The following is an 18,926-nucleotide window of genomic DNA, read 5'->3' as shown; positions in this document are numbered from 1 at the left end:
AGACCACAAATCTTGTGAAAGGTAGCTTTGGTAAGGGAGCTCCAACTCGCTGCGTACACTGAAAAATCCTGGGATAAACCACACATCGCTTGCGATCATTAAGCCAAGATGTTTGGCTAGCACAAGGTACAGTAGTTTTCCACTAGAAAGGAAAGCTACGCATATACGTGATTTAGGCAATGCCTTTCAGGAAGAAAGCTTAAAGGAGGCTCAATTCCTTGGAGAAATAATTAAAGTATTGTCACTTGGTATCAAGTTTACTTGATCACTGTAGAGCAGGCGACCTTGTCTGGCAACAGGAGAACCTGGCTACGGCAAACAGACAAGCATATCTATTGGACCAATTCCTTCCCAAGAGCAGGAACCACCAAATGACTTCTTGCAATCCCTATTCCTACATTGCTACAGCAATGCAAATATAGTAACCAAGTAACTCTTTTTCATGAACACTGAGATGGATACAGAACCGTTCTGTAATAAATACGAACAAATATACCATCTGAAATGGCTGCAAGAGATGCTGCAAGGATGCAATGGCCTGTCTCCAAAGAAAATGCAAGCTTTGTTTTTGCAGACAATGGACCTGGGACTTCCAGAGGACACTGAACAGGTAGATCTACCTGTCTCCAGAGAAGGGCTCACCTGTCAGGGGACAGCTTACTGCAGAGAGAGACACTGCAAGAGGAGAATAAGCCCCAGGGACAGGCACAGGCATAGCCTAGTTTATTTTAAGAGCCACAACACTTCTGTTCTGAATACCGCTTCCGTTTTGAATGGCCAGTTGGTCACTGGATCCCATTGCTGCTGCTTCCAAGATGTCCAACATCACTGCTCGATGTGATCGGTATCAAGCGGCTGCAGCTCTCCACCTGGCCAAAGCTGGAAAGCAGCGCAATTCCACCCCAAAACGGGAGGTGACTTGCAGTCTGAGGTCAAAGGGAATGTGTATTGTGAGAAACAGGAAAAGCTCAAAAGTGGGTTCGTGGCATCAAGGGCCCCTAGCTCCCAATTAACTCAGACACAGTTACGTATCTTCAGCACTGATGCAGAAGTCAGCCTCATTTGGGAATCCAAGTTCGGAGACTAGGGGCACATTTCCCAATGGTACAGTACTCCTTCTTTTACTTTGTGTTTTTTATCTTTGCTTTTCCAGGGAGTTGAGGGAGACCTACTCATTAAGTCTAGCAAGAGAAGCAATAATCATAAAGTCTCAAGTCTTTATACCTGACACCAGACTGCCACAAGAGCTTAAAGGATGATTATCTGCAGTTTCATCATTACAAACTCCCACCAATTTCACTATTAACAAGACGGGGCTACTTAGTGAGTTTTTACTGTCAGAAGACCAACAGCCAACTCCCACGATTTCCAAAGGCTTGCAAATGAAAGGCTTTTAGGGGAAAAAAGAACCTTTGCATCCCTGCGCAGCTTTCAGCATCTAGTACAACTGTTCAAAGCAGTCTGATAATCAATTAAAAATATGTCCATAATGAAAGAATTACCAGATCACAAAACATCTTGCACATTTTTTAGTGCAATAACCCAGGAGGTCTCCTTCACTTCAAGTAAAAACTCTAGTAGTTCTGATACAATTACTGCATCTCTGAAAAGGAAGTTCCACTTTGTGTTACTGGATTTTCTGCATCCATTACTCGTTACAAAAGGGTGTTCCAGACCCTCACTGAAACTGAGAACCAGTAGCCCTCAAAGCTATTTTAATTCTATTAGTCAGCGTTGCATTCTTGAATCAAAACCATCCATTCACTTAAACGCCCTTACCTTTCTCTCAGGGTCTCGTCCTGTTCTCCCCAACCCAATCCCGAAGACAAGAGGTTCAAGTACCCCTTCCCCTTTTTCACAAGCACACTAGGAATCAACAAAATTCTGTACAAACAGTTGTTTTTATCACCATTTTTCCTGAAGGGATTTTTCTTCCGTAACTCAGACTAAAAGCAATAGAAGGTAAAACCGGGAAAGCATAAAACAAGTTGAAACAACATTTCCCAAAGCACTTGTACAAAGATAATGCTGTGCTGGCAAATTCATCACAAAAATTGAAGCACAAACCTAGAAATAAGTTCCATTGTTTTGTTACTTGCAAGCAATTGTATGGAGTTTGGGGAAAAGTTAAATTAACACATCCCAAAGCCCACCTCTTTTTAAAAATAGCAACCCTGTAGTCACTTGCTTATAGAGGAGGAAAAAAACCCATTTTAAATAAAAAAATAAAGTCGGAATTTAAGTCTGCTCATAGGGCCTGAATCTGTCCCTTTCTTACAGAGCAGTACTGCATATCTTTTAGCATGGCTAAATCTGTTAGCAGATACTGTAAGTTAAAGATAGGGTAGAAAAAAGGAAGGTAAATATTGGTATTTCTAAAGTGCAGGCAAAGGAAAGCAAACCCTCTTAGATTTGTTTTTTGAACACGTGGATCTGCTTTGAAACAGTTTTCAACAAGAAACACTATTCCACAAAGAAATTTCCTGTTCTGCCTCCATACATTGGAAATACTAATAAGTGTAATAATTATTAAATATTCTCTTAAGAAAAGTTCAGCAGTATGGCTTCAGCATCTGTACACATTTGCATTACAAGACAATTTAGACAGACCTTAGTCTGGCAAGAATCCCATTAAGACATCCATGCTCAAAATTCCCCGGGTAATCATCTCTTGCATGCAACACTGCTTGTTTTTGCAGCAGAATTTTATTGTAGCTATCAGATGATCTTGTTAAATTGGGAAAGGACTGAAAAAAAAAAAAAAAACTGGCAGAAGGAAACTGAATCGTCCAAAATTCCCAAGTCTGCTAAAGGTGAACAGCAGTTCTGGTTCTCCCTACAGGCTTTACTTAAACAGTTTCATGAGCCAAGAATCATTAAGGGGTTTTAGATTTTCTCAGATTAATATTTTAAAAGCCATTCCTCTATTACAAGATACCTTGAAAGAAGGCTTCTGTGCTTCCTCTGAAAGAAGAGGGAGGTTTGCTAACTGTTTACCAGATGCTGGAGATGTGGCCACCTCTCAAAGGAAACCAAAAAGCTTGTCAAAATGCTGAGGAAAACAGTTTCAATCATGGAAATCACTTGGCTCGCCATCGTCTATCTTAGAAATGGTACTTTTCACCGATTAGCCTTTCTGAAGCAATACAAGCAATACTGCTTTCAGTCTGTTTTGACAATGAAATCAGGTCTGTGAAATGTGAAGATGGAGGCATTTTTGGTCTGATTTCCCAAAAAGGATCACAGCAACTACCAAGCATTTCGATTTCTGACCCTTCCCACCCTCGATGGGCTCAAACCCGAAACATGGATACACTGAAAAATGATGATTTCAAGAAGCTTCACTGAAAAGATTTAGAATTAGCTATTAAATATAGGGAAGACCAAGATTTGTTTCCCCTCACTGGGGAATAGGAAGCAGAAGTTGGCTGATATGCACTCGCCTGGCAGCGGCAGCAAGCTGGCCATTCAGCACGGATGCATCCAGACACCCACATAATGAAGAGAGGGCCAACGAGGGACCCAGTTCTGCGGGATGAGACTTCCCTATTTCTGCTGCTCAAAGCACAACATCCACCATGAATACTTACCTACTCTTCTGGCCAGCTACATTCTGTTTAAATGCTTCTCTTATTTCAAACTTCACACGTTATTCTGCCAAATTCCTCTCCTGAACTGCTATGTGGGTCAGCAGCTGAAGTTGGAGAGGGCTTGTACCACTGCAGAGGTAACTGAAGCAACTCACCTTTAGTTCTCATATTGCTACATAAATATAATACAAAGGTTTTCCAGCCAAGCATCTTCCAAGAGGCCATAAAATCATCATTCTTAACCCAAGACAAGAGTTAATGTTTTTTTCTGAACTGCTACCCTACAAAAGCTGCTTATGGACAATTCTTTATCTGACCAGTCTTTACCTTTAACAACTATAAAGCACACACATTCCCACTGCGCTGGCCAGACCTAAGACGTGGATGAAAAAGTCAGCCTCACGCTTAGAGCTGAGAGTAGTTAAATAGTTAAAAGAAAGCTCTTCCATAACCAGCTGTATCAAGTATATGTACTACAAATATTTTGGTTTTAGCTTTTGCACTGTACAAAATCCCCAATTATCAGAAGAAAATGTTTCCCAAATTGATACAGAAAAGTGTGTCACGATAGCACATCTTAAACAACTCCCCCTCATCCCCATCATAAATAAAGAAAGTTTCCATAACTGATTAAAACACCCAAGCTCTTGCATCCGAGGCTGAAGGCCATGCTGTGGAAGTGATGTAAAGTGACTACAGATTTAGAGTTGAGACTTGTTCTATTTGCCCTCCGTCAGAAGCTTTCCTTTTGTGACCTTATATAAAGCATTTCACCTCTGGCTTGAAACTCCTCCATCTGTGAAACACAGCTAATATTTCCCAGGTGGTATACGGAGACACCGCCACTTCATGCAGCATTTACTGGAGACCATCCAGGTCTGTAAGCAAGAGGTAGACTGCACTGGTACCTCCACGCCAAGGGTTTCCAACCCAGGGATCCTTAGACCCTAGACGAGGTTCACAGAGCAGCAGGAGATACATGAAAGAAGAAAACTGAGTATATTAAGAACAGCTTAATAAAACAACTTGCCATTCTGGAAAACTTTTTAGAAACGACAGCTCAGGCACAATTTAAAAACCACAACCTTTAAGCTATACTGAAAAGTAAGAATTCATTTAAACACCACTTATGCAAGAATGCCTAAGAATTCCAATATTGCTAGCTAGCTCAAAGTCTGTCTAAAAGAAAGGAGTAAGGATACTCTTAAATTACACCAGGTGGATTTACTGAATACTGAGGCACTCCGGCTCAGACTTCAAGCACCATTCCAATAATAGTCTTATAAAAACGCTGAATGGGTACAGTCAGCTAGAACTCTCAGTTAAAAATAAATATTTTAAATGACTTCCAACATACCCGCTTTACTGTGTTCCTCGCCAATCTGCGGGTTTCCAGTTACTTGATTTTTTTTTTTTTAAAGCTATTTTTCTTTCACCCATCAGGTTAAAAAGCCACTCAGACAGAAAGAGAAGCTGGTTAATTACAGCTAGAAAACTGGCTGTACACAAACTGCCAGCAAATGTACAGTTAGAGAGTGCTTGTGGAAAAATATCTGTCAGTTTGGCATCTTAGGCATTATATGTAACAAACAGATAATTCACCTTTTCAGACCCCATCAAGGTAACGTTGCATTTATAGCCAAGACGTTATTTTGAGGAGTTTTACCAGCTCTACTATGTCAGGCTGCTCATGCAGAGCGAGATGAGACACTTAGTACGTTAAAATTAAAGCAAGCGATTAGACACGGGAACACTGGGTTACAACTTATAAAACAGGAATAGTGAAATATCAGAAGCTGACAGTTATTTCTGACCTAGTTTTAACTGGAGAATAGTCAAAGAGCCGAAAAGACTGAGGCGAGGCTGAAGGTGCTGAAATTCCAGTACTGGAGCTTGAAGTGCTGGGGAACAGGATTAGAGCAAAAGCCCTCAGACATTCAAACTACTGACGAAGCTTCACAGAGAACAAGGAACTTAAGGTTCAAGAGCTTTAGTTCAATGTCAAGTGACATCCTGGGGAGGAAGGATGGGAGGGTTTAAGCAAGACGGTGATGAAGTAACAGAGGCGTTGCAGGACCTCCTCGCTGTCTTGCTGAATGGTGGCTACGGGGCAGCGAGAAGCCAAGGCTAGGAGGAGATAATCTCAAGTTCTGAAATACAGGAAGAAATCATTTTAAAACAGCGTGTGTGTGTATTTTGGAAGATATTTTAGTTGCTTTTCTTCTGAGAACGCGAATGTGCTGTCAAACACCTGTGCTCATTTGCATAACAAGAGAAAAATTAAAACCCCATTACGCAAGTGAACTGCAAGTACTTGGGTACGGAGGGCTACCTAGAGATAGAGGGGGTTTGGTGCAGGAAAGAAGAGTGATCCCATCCCAATAACCTGTTCAGATGTCTCCCTCCTGCTCCTCTATTCTGCTCCTCCAGAGTTGAATGTATTTCCCCCAGGCAGCTACACGCTGGTTTTAAGCCTCATTAAGAAGCAGTATGTTGCTGGCCTGACATGTCAGATTTTTAAATGACCTTTGTACCGAGAACAGCGTTACCAAGCTGCTAAGAACAGAAAAAAAAGTTGGTTTCCATGATTAGGAGAGGTACGTTCTGGCTGTTTGCATTTATTTTAGTTCAAGAAAACCCACTTGTCAGTAAACCAAGCCATAAAAAAAGAAAGCAATTCTCTCTGAAGGGCAGCTGTGACGGCATCAGCACTGTTAGCCATTCTTAACATTGTACTTATCACACAAGGTAAACAGAAGCGACTATCAGTTAATGAACAACACAACCCTAAGGCTGAATTTTAAAGAGTGTTTTCTCCACAGCAATCTTTTAATGAAAATACAGCAATTCTAACTCACCAAATTTGCTTACAGAAGTCTAATTTATTTTAGGACATATTAAGACACCAGGGCTGATTCACTTGCCTATGTGCTCATAAGATGGCTTAAACGAGCTGCTGAAACATCAGTATGATCCTTATCTTCCACACAGCTTTACTACTTTTCTTGCAAGAGAAAAATATAGAAAGGCAATTTAGAGATCAGATTGACGAACTCGTTCAGCCATCCCAGAACAAATCTCACCTAACATACACACTGCTGAGCCTAGGAAAACAAGCCTGGACCAGTTTTCTCCTTGTGCCCAACTATATCCTATTGACACTTAAAGGGAAGCGTAATTACTAGTCTGCCAAAGTTCTACTTAAGACAATCTTCAGACGTTCCTCACGGAGTCAGAGCCAGCCCTGCTGGAAGAGGCTACGATAAACCAAAGTCAGCAGAGTCAGGATCCTAAAGTCATCTCAGAGAAATCTGACCACCAACACCCCACGAGCCAGACCAACCTCAAAAGCTAAAGCAAGATGCTGAGACACGGCTTCTTTTGGCTTTCAGGCAAACAGAGGTGCTCCAACGCTGAACGGGACTCTGGGAACACAACCCAACAGAAACTCACTATTCACCAGGGACGCCACCGAGTCACTGAAATTTCCTGCCATCTCACTGTCTTCACGGGGCAGTCAGTGATAAAGTAATCACAAATGCCAGTTTTCTTTCCATCACCCAGGGAAGCTGCCCACAAAAAATCCAGCTGAAAGTATTGAGCGAGACAACCCCACTAGATTTTCTACCACGTTATAACCTCATAGTGTTACATACCCTCTGCTAACACAGTGCTGCTAACAGCCTCCTCGCAAACACCATCTTCCAGGGGTGCTAGCTTTCTCCGATAGAAAAGTGAAGGCAGCCGCCTGAAGAAGCCACTACCGAGTTAAATGAGGTACTCCCTTTCCTTCAGCGAGAAGCACAGAACCCGCACTGTTTCAGCTATGTCTTTATTTGCACTGCCAGGCTGGTTGGTAACAAACCTGTTCCAAAAATAAAGCGACAAACAGTAAAAGAAAGAACATACTCTTCTAAACTGGCAAAAATCTACCTCCAAAAAAAAAAAAGTCTGATGTTTCTTTGCTCCCCGCAAGGACACCTGTGAAAGTTCAGGTTATAACAAATTCCAAAAATGAACATGAAAAATTCTCAGATAAGAGCAGTAAAAACATACCACCTCTGCTGACTAAATAGAGATTGACCACAGAGCTGCAAAAAGACTCCCTGGGTCCAAGCCCAAAAGCCCCGAGAGATTTCATACATTAAGATAGAGAATCTCTCTTGCCTGACAGAGTGAGTCGAGGCAGTTAATCTAATTCATACATGCAAAAGAAGTGGTATCGCCACTGAGCCGGCACTTAATTGTCTGACCAGAATTTTTGGTCTAAATATAACAATCCGTGCAAGTTCTAGTTAGCTGAAACGTTTTGCTTTCTTAACTGAGCCCATCTGAGGTTAGAATAAAAGTGTGTTTCTTCCTGCTGTCAGCGTCCGTAAATTTAGTCTTAATGACAAGTAAAAGGCCTTTATATTGAGTTAAATGGCCTTAATTGTATGAGAGCTAAAGCTTGCAGCAAGATGCAGGCGGCACCTACATTAGATACATCTCCAGTGCAAATGACTGCAGAGATTCAGTAGGAAGGTCATGGAAACATGCCTGACACTGTAATATCAAATCTTCTAGGTAACAAATCTATTTTTTTTTTCTTTCATGTTAAGAAACCCAAAAAGAAAGTGTTCTAGATTTTAATGCAGTGATCCCTACTGCACCATTTTAATGCATTAAGAACAAAGTCCTTCAACAATTCATAAATGATTTCAGAATCACGCCTCCAGAAAAATGTTTGCAATTGGTTTTAATCACCATTACATTCCATGTCAACTAAAGTGCATATTTCAAACAGATCTAAGATATCCCATTTACGTTCATAAAGGTTAAGTATGTTTTACTTTATCCTTTATCCATTACTACCTCCCTGTTCCCATTTCCACATTTCTAAAGATTAAACAAAAAGCCGCTTCCCTAGCAAAGCTGTGTGTTTCGGGACTCTCCGTCAGCATGGGTCCGCTCCTAGACTCCAGGCTGGGAGAACTGGTTTATTACAATACACTTGCTCAGCTGCATCATTCTCCTTTGGAAAACCACACTTTATGTCTGGAATAAAGACAAGGATTGGTAGCCATCCATTACATGTGTCAGACCATCTCTGAGCTGCACAGAACCCAGGAGCTTTCAGAAACTGCAGGGTAGCCATCCTCACCTCTTCAACAGCATTAGGGAATGTAGAGGTGAGGATGGCCGTTCAACGTAGCAACTTCCCTACCAAAAAATCCTGACCATGAAAAGCATGTAAGTACACAGATAACTAAAGGTTCTTTTTATTATTGAATATCTATAGGGAGAGAAGGAAGCAGAGCTTGTGGACAGGACCACCACGCTCCCATCAAAACATGGCTGCCCTGGCAAGCACGCAGAGGGGAAACGGCGAGCGAGGTCGCTGTTGCAGGTGTCACTGAAAGCACTTTTCAAAAGAAATTGGTCAGCAGAGCTCCTACGCACTTCTTAAGAGACTATTTATGGGAGCAGAAGTTGTTCTTAATTCTGCGAGAAGCAGCAGCAGAGGTCACGATTCGGGCTTCACCGGCTCCGACGGCTGAACGCCCCTGGAAGCGTGACCAGGTGCCATCGGTATTTTCAAAAATCTATTTTAATGACATAGGAACTATCGTTTCAGAGCAAAGTCCTGCTCGGCCCAGTCTGTCGTCAGCAGCACCCGCATCAGACGCAGCTGAAGGAAATGAAGAAACCCCGTGACAGAAGGCTGCTCCACTCTCTGACCTGCCTCAACCTCTTCCCAGATCCAGTCATTTTATAGCAGTTTCATTCTGAATCATGAGTTTACGCCTTCATTTTGGGACAGCGTGCTAAAGCCCCACAAGTCAGGGAGTTAATGAGTTGCTGCGACCTAATCAGGCCTGCCACACCACACCTCCGGCAACTGTCAGATGCACAGGGAACAACTTCAAAGGACCAGCAGACCTTACGCTCTCCCTGTGAGCAAGGGCTGCTCCCTTCTCCAGCCTCCCCGTGGAAAGGTGAGCCCAGCAAGAGCTGACTGACTTGCCTTATATGGCTTCTGCTTGCCCAAGCTCAGGCAGGGTGGAAAAATTTGCTTCCTTGCTACTCCGCCCATCCTGGGCTCTGAAAAGCATCCACTGAATCCTGGATCTGAAAGGAATGGAAGAACTTACACTGACGTTTGCATGGAGCTCAGCTCCCTGGAAGAGGTGAAGCCATGGCTTTGGCAACAAGCTGGATCACCTCAATCACCAGGGGAGAAATGGGAGCCAAACAGCCGATACGCAGGCAGAGATGCATAGAGAAGTCGTAACCACAGCCTTTATTCTTTGCATACCATATGACCAATTTTTCATGCTATTCAGATGCACTTAAGCCTTTTAAATTTCATGGCAGCAAGCTTTACAAGTTAATTATGAGTTGGGAACATTATTTCCTTTCACCAATTTATCCATAATACACTTTACTATATACCAGGAGCTTTGTTTTCAGAATCAAATGAATACAGTCTCGGCTCAGGTTTACACACTATTTTCTGCACAAGTCAGTACTTCCTCTGGTAGTTACTGTTAACGTTACTGAAGCCTGTCCTACCTTCTGGTCACAGTGAGGTTAATGTAATCTAGGTCCGTGTCATTATCAACTTCTCTGAGCATCACAGAGAAACTCAGACTTACTGAACACAGACCAACCCTCCTGTTCACTGAATGTACATAGAGTCACTCTATAGTCCTGAATATCTGCGAGTGCAAGAAAGCTGCTGGCTAAAAATGAAGAACAGGAGCTGCAGTCAATTAAAAGGCTGCTTCACTCTCAACAAATGCTCTTTCTTTGTGGATTATCAAGTTTTTTAATTTCTAAACATGTGTGCATATTCACTCTTTCTAGCCTTGATTGCCTATACCAAGATCATACCTTTTTTCACAGCAGATTTTTCTCAGTGCAAGAATCAGGTAGAGATTTATCTCCAGCCATCAGTGGTTTGTCTTTGCTTTCGTCTGCTAGTCACCAAATGGCAGAACCCAACTCATCCACACACAGATTCTCTCAGAAGAGAGAAAAATGGTGGCAAAGGAACTTAAAAAATTAAGTTCTGCCAATTCCCTTGTTCCCTTCTTTTTTGGGGACTGAGAAAGACAGAAACACAGTCCATTTGATTTTCTCATAGAAACCAGGAGCCAAAAACAACTGAAATCAGCGCCGGAGCTGGAAAGGTACAACAAAACTCACACAAACATAAAGTCTAGACACTGAAATGTGGAAATATGATTCAAATAACCACAACTGGCACATAATGTATTGATTGCAGCCCATCACAGAACAGGCCCTCAGTGGGTAAGAATATAGAAGAAAGATTAAATTAGCGTCTTCCACCTCGGTTGTAGAAAATATGGATCCTTTGGGCATAGTGATACGGATTGAGCTAGCATTTCTTCCATCCTGCTGGGCTTTTTGCTAGGCTTTTAAGTAACACGTCTGCTCTTGCTAAATAATGACAGTTAGCTTGAACCATCCTCGCAGCACTGATCCTGTACGAACAAAACTGCCATGGGTGTCAGGTGGTTGCTCTTATCAAAGCATGGAGTATCAGCTAAACTACACGGGCCCCAAAATATTTGAGCCAAGTAGTCAAGAGGACGTTTGTACTGATGAAACCTAAATACTACAAAGGTTTAGGCGACTAGCTGTTTTTAGGAAGTTTCACGGCACGTGCTAAACCCCATCACATACGGACAGGAACCTAAAGCAGAAAGTCTGCGTCTACCGTTAAACCCAACGACGTGGTCTGGAACGGGGGCCAAAGCCAGCAGTACGACTCAAGCCTTTGCTCGCAGCGCTATGCACAGATCTTCCTTCAAGACGCTGGCTCCAGCCTTCTCCTGCGATGACCTGCTTTCCTGCAGAGCAGTATGCCCCGGGACCATGCCCAGACCCTCCCTGGATGGTTGCAGGTTCTGCCTATAAGAAGAAAGAGTAACTGGTGGTGGCAGCTGGCCTGAAGAGACTCTGAAGAAAAGTAAAACATCTTGGTTTTCCATGAATGCCTTGGGCTAAAGTATTCTCTCCTGCATAACAAAAGCCAAGAAAAGTTCTGCTGCATAGAGCAGGGGGTTAACAGCAGTCAGACTGTATCAGATAAGGGAAGACTCAAGGTGGGTGGAGGTGGGCAGCTAAGTAAAGTCATGCTCACAAGCGGCGACCTCTTTCTGAGTTAAACAAATGCTGGTTTCTTTAAATTAAAAAAGGCACTAGTCCAATGTAAAGAAAGGAGAGACCAAGTGCACAGAGCAGTGTTTTTTCTAGACTGCCTTTTCGCTGCAGCAATGCAAAAAGGATTGGATTTTGGAAGTCTGCTTTCCCAGTGCAGCAGGGATACACACCACCACTCTGCAAGCCAGCTGCTGAAGGGTTTATCATGCTCTTTATTATATAAATTATTTGAACACCCCCCCCAAAGCCAGTCAAAAGGCAATACTAGGTTACCATGGTGTGCAAAAGTTGCCTTATGTACATGGGATGTTTCTAAGCAACACATGAGCTACTATAGAAAACTCTTCTTATCAGCAAATCCAAGCTCCTTTCCTGGATAATACATCTAGGTCAAGCTAAGGCATGTTGAATTTAGAAGCCTAGTTTTGGTGATGTCTCCTCTGTACCCACCCTGTATAAAATATTAGCATAGTTCAGGTTATCAGGCTTTTTTTTTTTTCATTAGCATTAAGTTCACTCCAGATAATGGTTCCTCCAGAAACAGCATTAACCTTAATTATTCAGAGGTAACTTGATCTCAAACTCCCTGACGTTATGGCATGCAGGTTATGACGCTGAGCTGATGACCACTTTTCGCCCCTCAACTTCTCCTCTCATTCCCCAAAACCCACATAAAGTCAGTATATTACATGACCGTATTCACAAATTAGGGTATCTGGTACAGGATCCCAGACATATGGTATCTCTTCAAAGTCTGCCTAAACCCGTGCAGCCACTCCATCCATTCAAATGCATTCTCTTGTGCATTAGCAGCAAAACCACTAAGTCAGCCAAAATGTATTCTTCTCCCATGGATTAGCTGGCACAAATTAGTACAAGAGTGACGCATGCGGTCTGTCCCTTCCCATTTTTCAACATGCACAAACACCAGGGATTTGGAGATGCTTCACAAGTTTATGCTTACAACTTACAGGCAGAACCGAGTTTAAATTGTTTGAAATGTGCAAACTGTTTAGGAGATAACACGTTCATTTACTAACGAGACCTCAAATACTTTTTCAAACAAAACTTCCCCTCCCTCACCAGTAATAAAGGCTCTTCTGCTATCCCAACAGAGTCGGCACTATGCAAGTGAACTATTTCAACAGTCACCATCCCTCTGCCAAGCAGCACTATGACAAAAACTAACTAAACAGGACAGAGCACTTCAGACGGGTTCAGAAAAAAACCCTGATGTTGGAGGAGCACCCATAGACTCCACGCTCTGCGAGTTGACTGGCTCACAGCGAGCGCAGAAGCCACTCGAGGCAGGACCTGCTGCAGCACACGCTGGCCAGGTAAGAGGTCACTGGGAGACAGACCGCTCTGAAGAGACTCGTCTGCACACTGTGTTTGATCAGATATGCTACAGACAGAAGTAAAAAAAATTCTAATAGCTTCCCTTTCTCCCTTTGCTGCTGTTTAAGTGGAAGAAGAAACCAACTATAGAATATGCTGAAAAGGAGCAAGGGTTTAGTCTTGCTGGGTAATGAATACGATCGCCAGGATCCAGCTGCTAGAGCCACTGATATGAGTGCCAGAACACTCCACTTGCATATCTTAAAAATAAACCCTGGCCTCATAAAAATAATCTAAGGGGTTAATCTTCAAGCTTGCTTCCCCCAGTATTGCTAGAGAGCAAAAAGTTAATTAATGCTCAAATTCAACTTCTCCGATTAATGGTGTCGTATGATCTGCTGATAAAAAGCAAATCACGTTTGAAAAAAAGCACCATCGGTCACAAGGATTCTGTCACAAACTTTCTATTTTCCCTTGGCACGTCACCAATTAGACCTACTTCTGTAGTCTGCTACCACCAGTATAAAAAAAAAAAGCATAATGGGTTTATAATTTGCCACCGAAACCCATAGCAACTGTACGTCACTTTAGATGTAAATTACAGACAATTCTTTCCCATGCAATTTGAAAACTATAGAGATGAATCTGTAATTTGAGCAGATCCAAATGGTATATGGTTGAGAGAAAAAGCTACCCTAAATAATTGAAAGGAAACTGCCACAGGCCAAAACATTCCTCATGCACAATGTTAAATGTCTCTTTGTCCCCTTCCTTCAAATGGGAGGTGCCACATTCAGGTCAACATTAAGAACATTTAGCAGGAGTTTAGCAGTTCAGTATGTTCTGCATATCCTGTCCCATTTTTGCTGATTGCAAGGAGATGTACGTGTACAATGAGCTTCCTTTCCAGCCAGCCTCCTCTGATTCATTTAGTCATGTCACCGACTCATGTTCCCGATGTCGTAATAGCTTCAATTTTGACGGACTACGGCATCAGTGAATTAATAGGACAGGAAAAAACAGGTTACAGGAAAGGAGGAATGATGCAAAAAGCTTTAAGATAATTCAATGAATTTTGATTCGAAAGCCGGATTGTTCTTCTCCTCCTGACACCTGCAAGCAGCTTTCAATTCCCAAGTCAGCATGAATACGCATTACCCTAAAGACCCTGTAATGACAGCAGGAGCCTTCATTTTGTATTTCGTGCTTTAAACACAGCAAGATGAAGGCATCTGTAACAACCTGCTCTAAAAGCAAAGTCTGAAAAAGTTCTTCCAATAAGCGGTGACTACAAGGGGTCGGTTTAACCCTAACCTTTGAGAAATAACTTCTGTCACAGTCGGTTTAAGAAGAGCACAGAAGGCACGGGGAAGATGACTTGGGAAGCCATGTCTGTCAGACCACGGTTCCAAAATTCAGTTCAGCTCGTAGAGCACAGGGGCAATGTGCTTTGGTTATCTCAGCTTAGCCCCCAATAAATATTTGTGCATCTGCCAAAGTTCACCAGTGAATCAACCGGTGGCTTCAGTTCAAAATACTCCTTGTAGCAGGGGCAGAGAGGTACAACGGGAGCAGGAGGCACTGTTCAGCTGGTGCATCATGCACTGACCGAAGCAGGGATGCTACGACCCTCTTTACATCCTCCTAAAATCATGAGGCTACCATGCAAGCCAGGACTAGGGCTGGCAGCTGAGTTGAGCCTGGCCTCCATCAGCTATGGTTAGATCAACACATAAGCTACAGATAATAGAGAAAGGTGTGCAACTGCAGTCACGTCATTCGTTATCAAAGACAATCCATCACACAAGCTCACTAGTACCGCTCCTCAAGCCACAAAGAGACTTTTAAAATAAATACATGAAAGTCAGGAAATTCCCAGGTAAGGGTTCCAGGAATATGCCTAACACTGTTTACATGCCATCGGCACCTACACCACAATACCGTGAGGAGATGTACCTACTGCCAAGCGACATTCGGGTCTGCTGTGTAGCATTTTAAATTCTGCATTGAGATTTCTACTTACCCAGAAACCCCCACGATGTTGCTAAAGAAGAACGGGTGTGAAAAGCAAAGGATGAATGCCATGGACGGAGACATACCTAGGTGTATTAGGTGAGGATAGATACAACATCTCATCATCAAGCGTGGAGGACAGGGTCCAGGATAAAGAATGAAAGAGGAAAACAAGGCAGGGGCATGAGGAGTTCCCTTGTACCTGGACACGGCCAGCAAGAAAGCTGGAGGCAGACCCGAAGAGATGGGGAAAAGTCATGCCCTGCTTTTTTTGGCGGGTTGGGAGGGCTTAAACGGAGCCTGTACACACACCCAAAGGGAACGCAGAAAATGGCAAGCTAATATAGAATTACACTCCTTGGAGAACCAAGAGTTGTTTTAGGCTAACACACCAGACCGGCTCCATTTCATCAGTGGACAAACTGACTTGGGACACATTTTCCACCGCTCAGCCTTCAGCTGTGGAGCTCAGCAGGCAGCGCTCACAGTTTCACAACTGTGTGGAAGCAGTTTCAGGGGCAGCAAGTTTCACAAGGAGCAGACGGGCAACATCTTAAAGCGTCCCCTATGAAGCTGGTGTTATTTTTAAGACTCGTATTTCTTTCAGGTGAGTGTACCCCCCGCTACTGGACACAGAAATCCTTTTGAGGACCGCAAGGAGCCAGCAGCCCTGTGATCTGGACCTCTTCAGCAGCAGCTCCACGCTCTCTGTACATGATACAGAAACAGCTTGCTGAAACAGAGTTGGGCATCGATATGCGAACCCGCGACCATTTTCTTCACCAGGATACGGACAATTTAGCAGAGACCCAAGCGGGAGAGACTCAAGAAGACAAATATCTGTTTTGCCATAGTCCTGCTGCCTGATCCACACATGGTACAGCTCCACACCAAGAACGCAACTGCTCTGGCACAAGGGACAGTGAAAACAAATGGCAGCTCGCCCGGCTGGGTGATCATTTTTGGATTATGTAATCCCAATACATTATTATTAGACCAAGAACAAACTTAAGCAAGCAACTGAAGACATTACCCTGCCTGTTCTGGCAAAGAGACAGAGTCTTGTCGCAGAAATCGCACCGACGTGCTATCCCGGCGCATAAAACAGGTCAGACTGCACGCATGTTGGACTTCAGGTAACACAAACAACAGTATTGGATTCCAGGCCATTATACATATTACACAATGCTGTCGTCAGTTATACCACATTTAAAACCAAACCGAGCAGAAGAAGCCTTAGCAAATTTTTTCCATTTACCTACTGCAGACCAAAATTAAATCAGAGCCTAGACTGGACAAACACAGGCTCCGAAGGTGTGTTATAAAGTCGCTTCTTGGCATCGCCATAGCCGAGCGTTTCAGAGGAAACAGAGACGTTCAACAAGCTGGAGAAACTGTTTATAGAACAAATGCAGAATGAGCATATGTGTTTAATAGCCCACTAATTGTTGTGTTATTCACTGTACAAACAAGTGAGCTCTTCTGCCCTTATCCTTTCCTGCCCATTTAATCACCAGTAGCCTTTGACTATTTCTCTTTTGGGTGGCGGTGAAGGAAGCAAAGTTCATTAGTGGCCATTGGCCACCAAACAATCTAGAGACCAGACTTCATTTAGAAAATAAACACCACTATTCATGTGTGACACGGACTCAGAATAGCTTCCCAAAATATTTAACACAGCTGCCCGTAGTCTTCCTACTCTCCCTCCCCCAAAAGAAAAGGCTTTCCTAATATATAGGAAAGCATTTCTTTGGATTTTTTTTTCTTTTTTTGGAGGAAAAAAGCTAGTAACTCAGTCTATCCAAGGCACTTATTGCTACTGACTTCTCATAATGCTGATAAACACTCATTAAAATACAAGTTGATAAACCCTGGTACAGTAATTACCTTCGTCCTCATACAGAAATTGCCCAATTCAGTGATGTGATGTAACCAACACCCTAAATTAAAAATAGTGTTGTGACAACATATGGTTTATCCTACAGAAGCTGGCAGGCAGGACGCTCCTAATGACAAACGGGTTAGGTTCCCAGCTTCCCCCAGCTCCCTGGCAAGGTGAGGAGACAGATACGCTCTTCGCAGGATCAGAGGTGGAAAGAAAAAAATAAAATTATAAGAAAAAGGACAGCTTTTAATCCCTCTCGGGTCCATCCTAACGACAGATGCCAAGTATTGCCATTATTCTTTATTTACATGACTAATAAGCTCTCTGGATGCATTTCAAGAAAATATCTCGGAAAAGACAATCTGGAAATTTCAAAATACAGCCCCAGCCTGAACCCACCTCCCCCTGGGGAGCGGAGCACCGGGCCGGGGGGGGGGACACACACAACCGGGCACCCCGGGGAGGGTAGCAGCGAGGGAGGGACCCCCACCCCCAGCCTAGGTTGCCAGCACCGGGGGTGGACCCAGCCCACCCCACCGCGACACGGGGCGAGACCGGCCCCCCCGGGCCCTGGAAACCCACGTCACGTTCACCGGGGGGGGGCCGCACCCTCTCACACGCTCACCGGCTGGGGGGGGGGGGCACCGACGTCCCTCACTCCCCCCCCCAGCCACTTACCGGGAACTGACGGCGGCTTCCAGTCACCTACCGGGAGGAACACCGAGAACCCACCCCTGCCCCCCCTGCATCTACCGGGGGGCGGCACCGAGACCTCGGCTCCCGGGTCCCCCAGTCACCCACGGAGGGGGGGACGGACAACGAGGACATTGGGGTCCCCCCAAGTTACTGGGGGGGGGTACACCGACACCTCCCGGTCCCCCTCAGGCACTTACCGGAGGATCATGACCCCTCCCCGGTCACCTACCCAGGGGGGCCCACAGGGGCCCCTCAAACACCAGCGCGGGGGGGGGGGGGAAGGAACCGGGGTACCCCCGGGGCGTTACCGGCGGGGCACAGCGAGCCCCCTCCGGTCTCCCTCAGGTGGGATCGCCTCCCCCCCAGTTTCCCTGGTCACTCACGCAGAAGGGGGGGCCGGGAGCCCCCCGCATCTCCTCAGTCTCTCACCGGGGAGGGCCTCACACCGAGCGACACCCCCCCCCCCCCCCATTTCCCCGGTTATCCGCCGGGGTCCGCCCCCCCGTCACACACCCCGCAGCGGCAGGACCGGACCCCCCCCCCCGCCCCACCCCGTGAGGAGGCCTCCCTTCCCCTCCAACGACGCCGGTGCCAACCCCGCCGGTGCCGCCCGCGGGGCTCCGGCCAGGGCCTCGTGGCGGCCGCCCGCCTGCCCGCCGCGGGGCCGTGCCCACCGCCCCACGCCCGCCGCCCCTACCTTACAGGCCTGGTAGCTCTCGAAGGCGCGCAGGGCGCTCTCCGTGAGCTTGACGTGGAAGACGGAGACGCGGGTGCCGCGGCCGAGGCGACCGCAGGACAGCCCGTACCCGCGCTCCGCCTGCAGCGCCGCCATCTTGGGACCGTCTCCCCCTCCGCGCCTGGGCCGCCGGGGCCTCCCGCCGCCGCCACGCCCCCTTATGCATTATTCATGAGCCGTCCGGCCACCGCCCCGCCCACCTGGGGCGCCTGTTGCTGGGGCGAGGAGGTGGGCAGCGCGCGCTCCCATTGGCCAGGTCCCGCCGGCCGCCGCGTCAGATTGGGAGATGGGAAGAGAAGGCGGGGATATGCAAACGAGGGCCGCGGGGCATGACGGGGAGGGCGGTTTGGTGCAGCCCTCCATCGCTGGAGGACCCCGAGCAGAGGGGGCGGCGGGCGGGGATCCCCCGTCCCCCGGGCACGGCCTGGGGGGCCCGGGCGTCCCCCCAGGCAGGGCCTGCAGGCTGTGGGTTCCCCGCCCCAGGCAGGGCCTGTAG

General features: G+C 45.5%; 1 protein-coding gene across 2 annotated transcripts in view; it reads right to left on the bottom strand.

Annotated features, from left to right (window-relative positions):
• Positions 1-18,526, bottom strand: part of ELL (elongation factor for RNA polymerase II) — a 55,741-nt gene extending 37,215 nt beyond the window's left edge. For both annotated transcript variants that reach the window (XR_007767687.1, XM_050910688.1), the window contains exon 1: positions 18,392-18,526. Coding sequence is in view for 1 of the 2 variants with exons in the window: in XM_050910688.1 (XP_050766645.1) it covers positions 18,392-18,526 (135 nt within the window). In the remaining variant the exon portion in view is untranslated. The remainder of the gene's footprint in view (positions 1-18,391) is intronic.
• Positions 18,527-18,926: the final 400 nt, after the last annotated feature.

Source organism: Gymnogyps californianus, chromosome 24, assembly GCF_018139145.2.
Source record: "Gymnogyps californianus isolate 813 chromosome 24, ASM1813914v2, whole genome shotgun sequence".
In the NCBI taxonomy this organism is placed as follows: Eukaryota; Metazoa; Chordata; class Aves; order Accipitriformes; family Cathartidae; genus Gymnogyps; species Gymnogyps californianus.
This window is presented reverse-complemented; position numbering and strand designations above follow the sequence as displayed.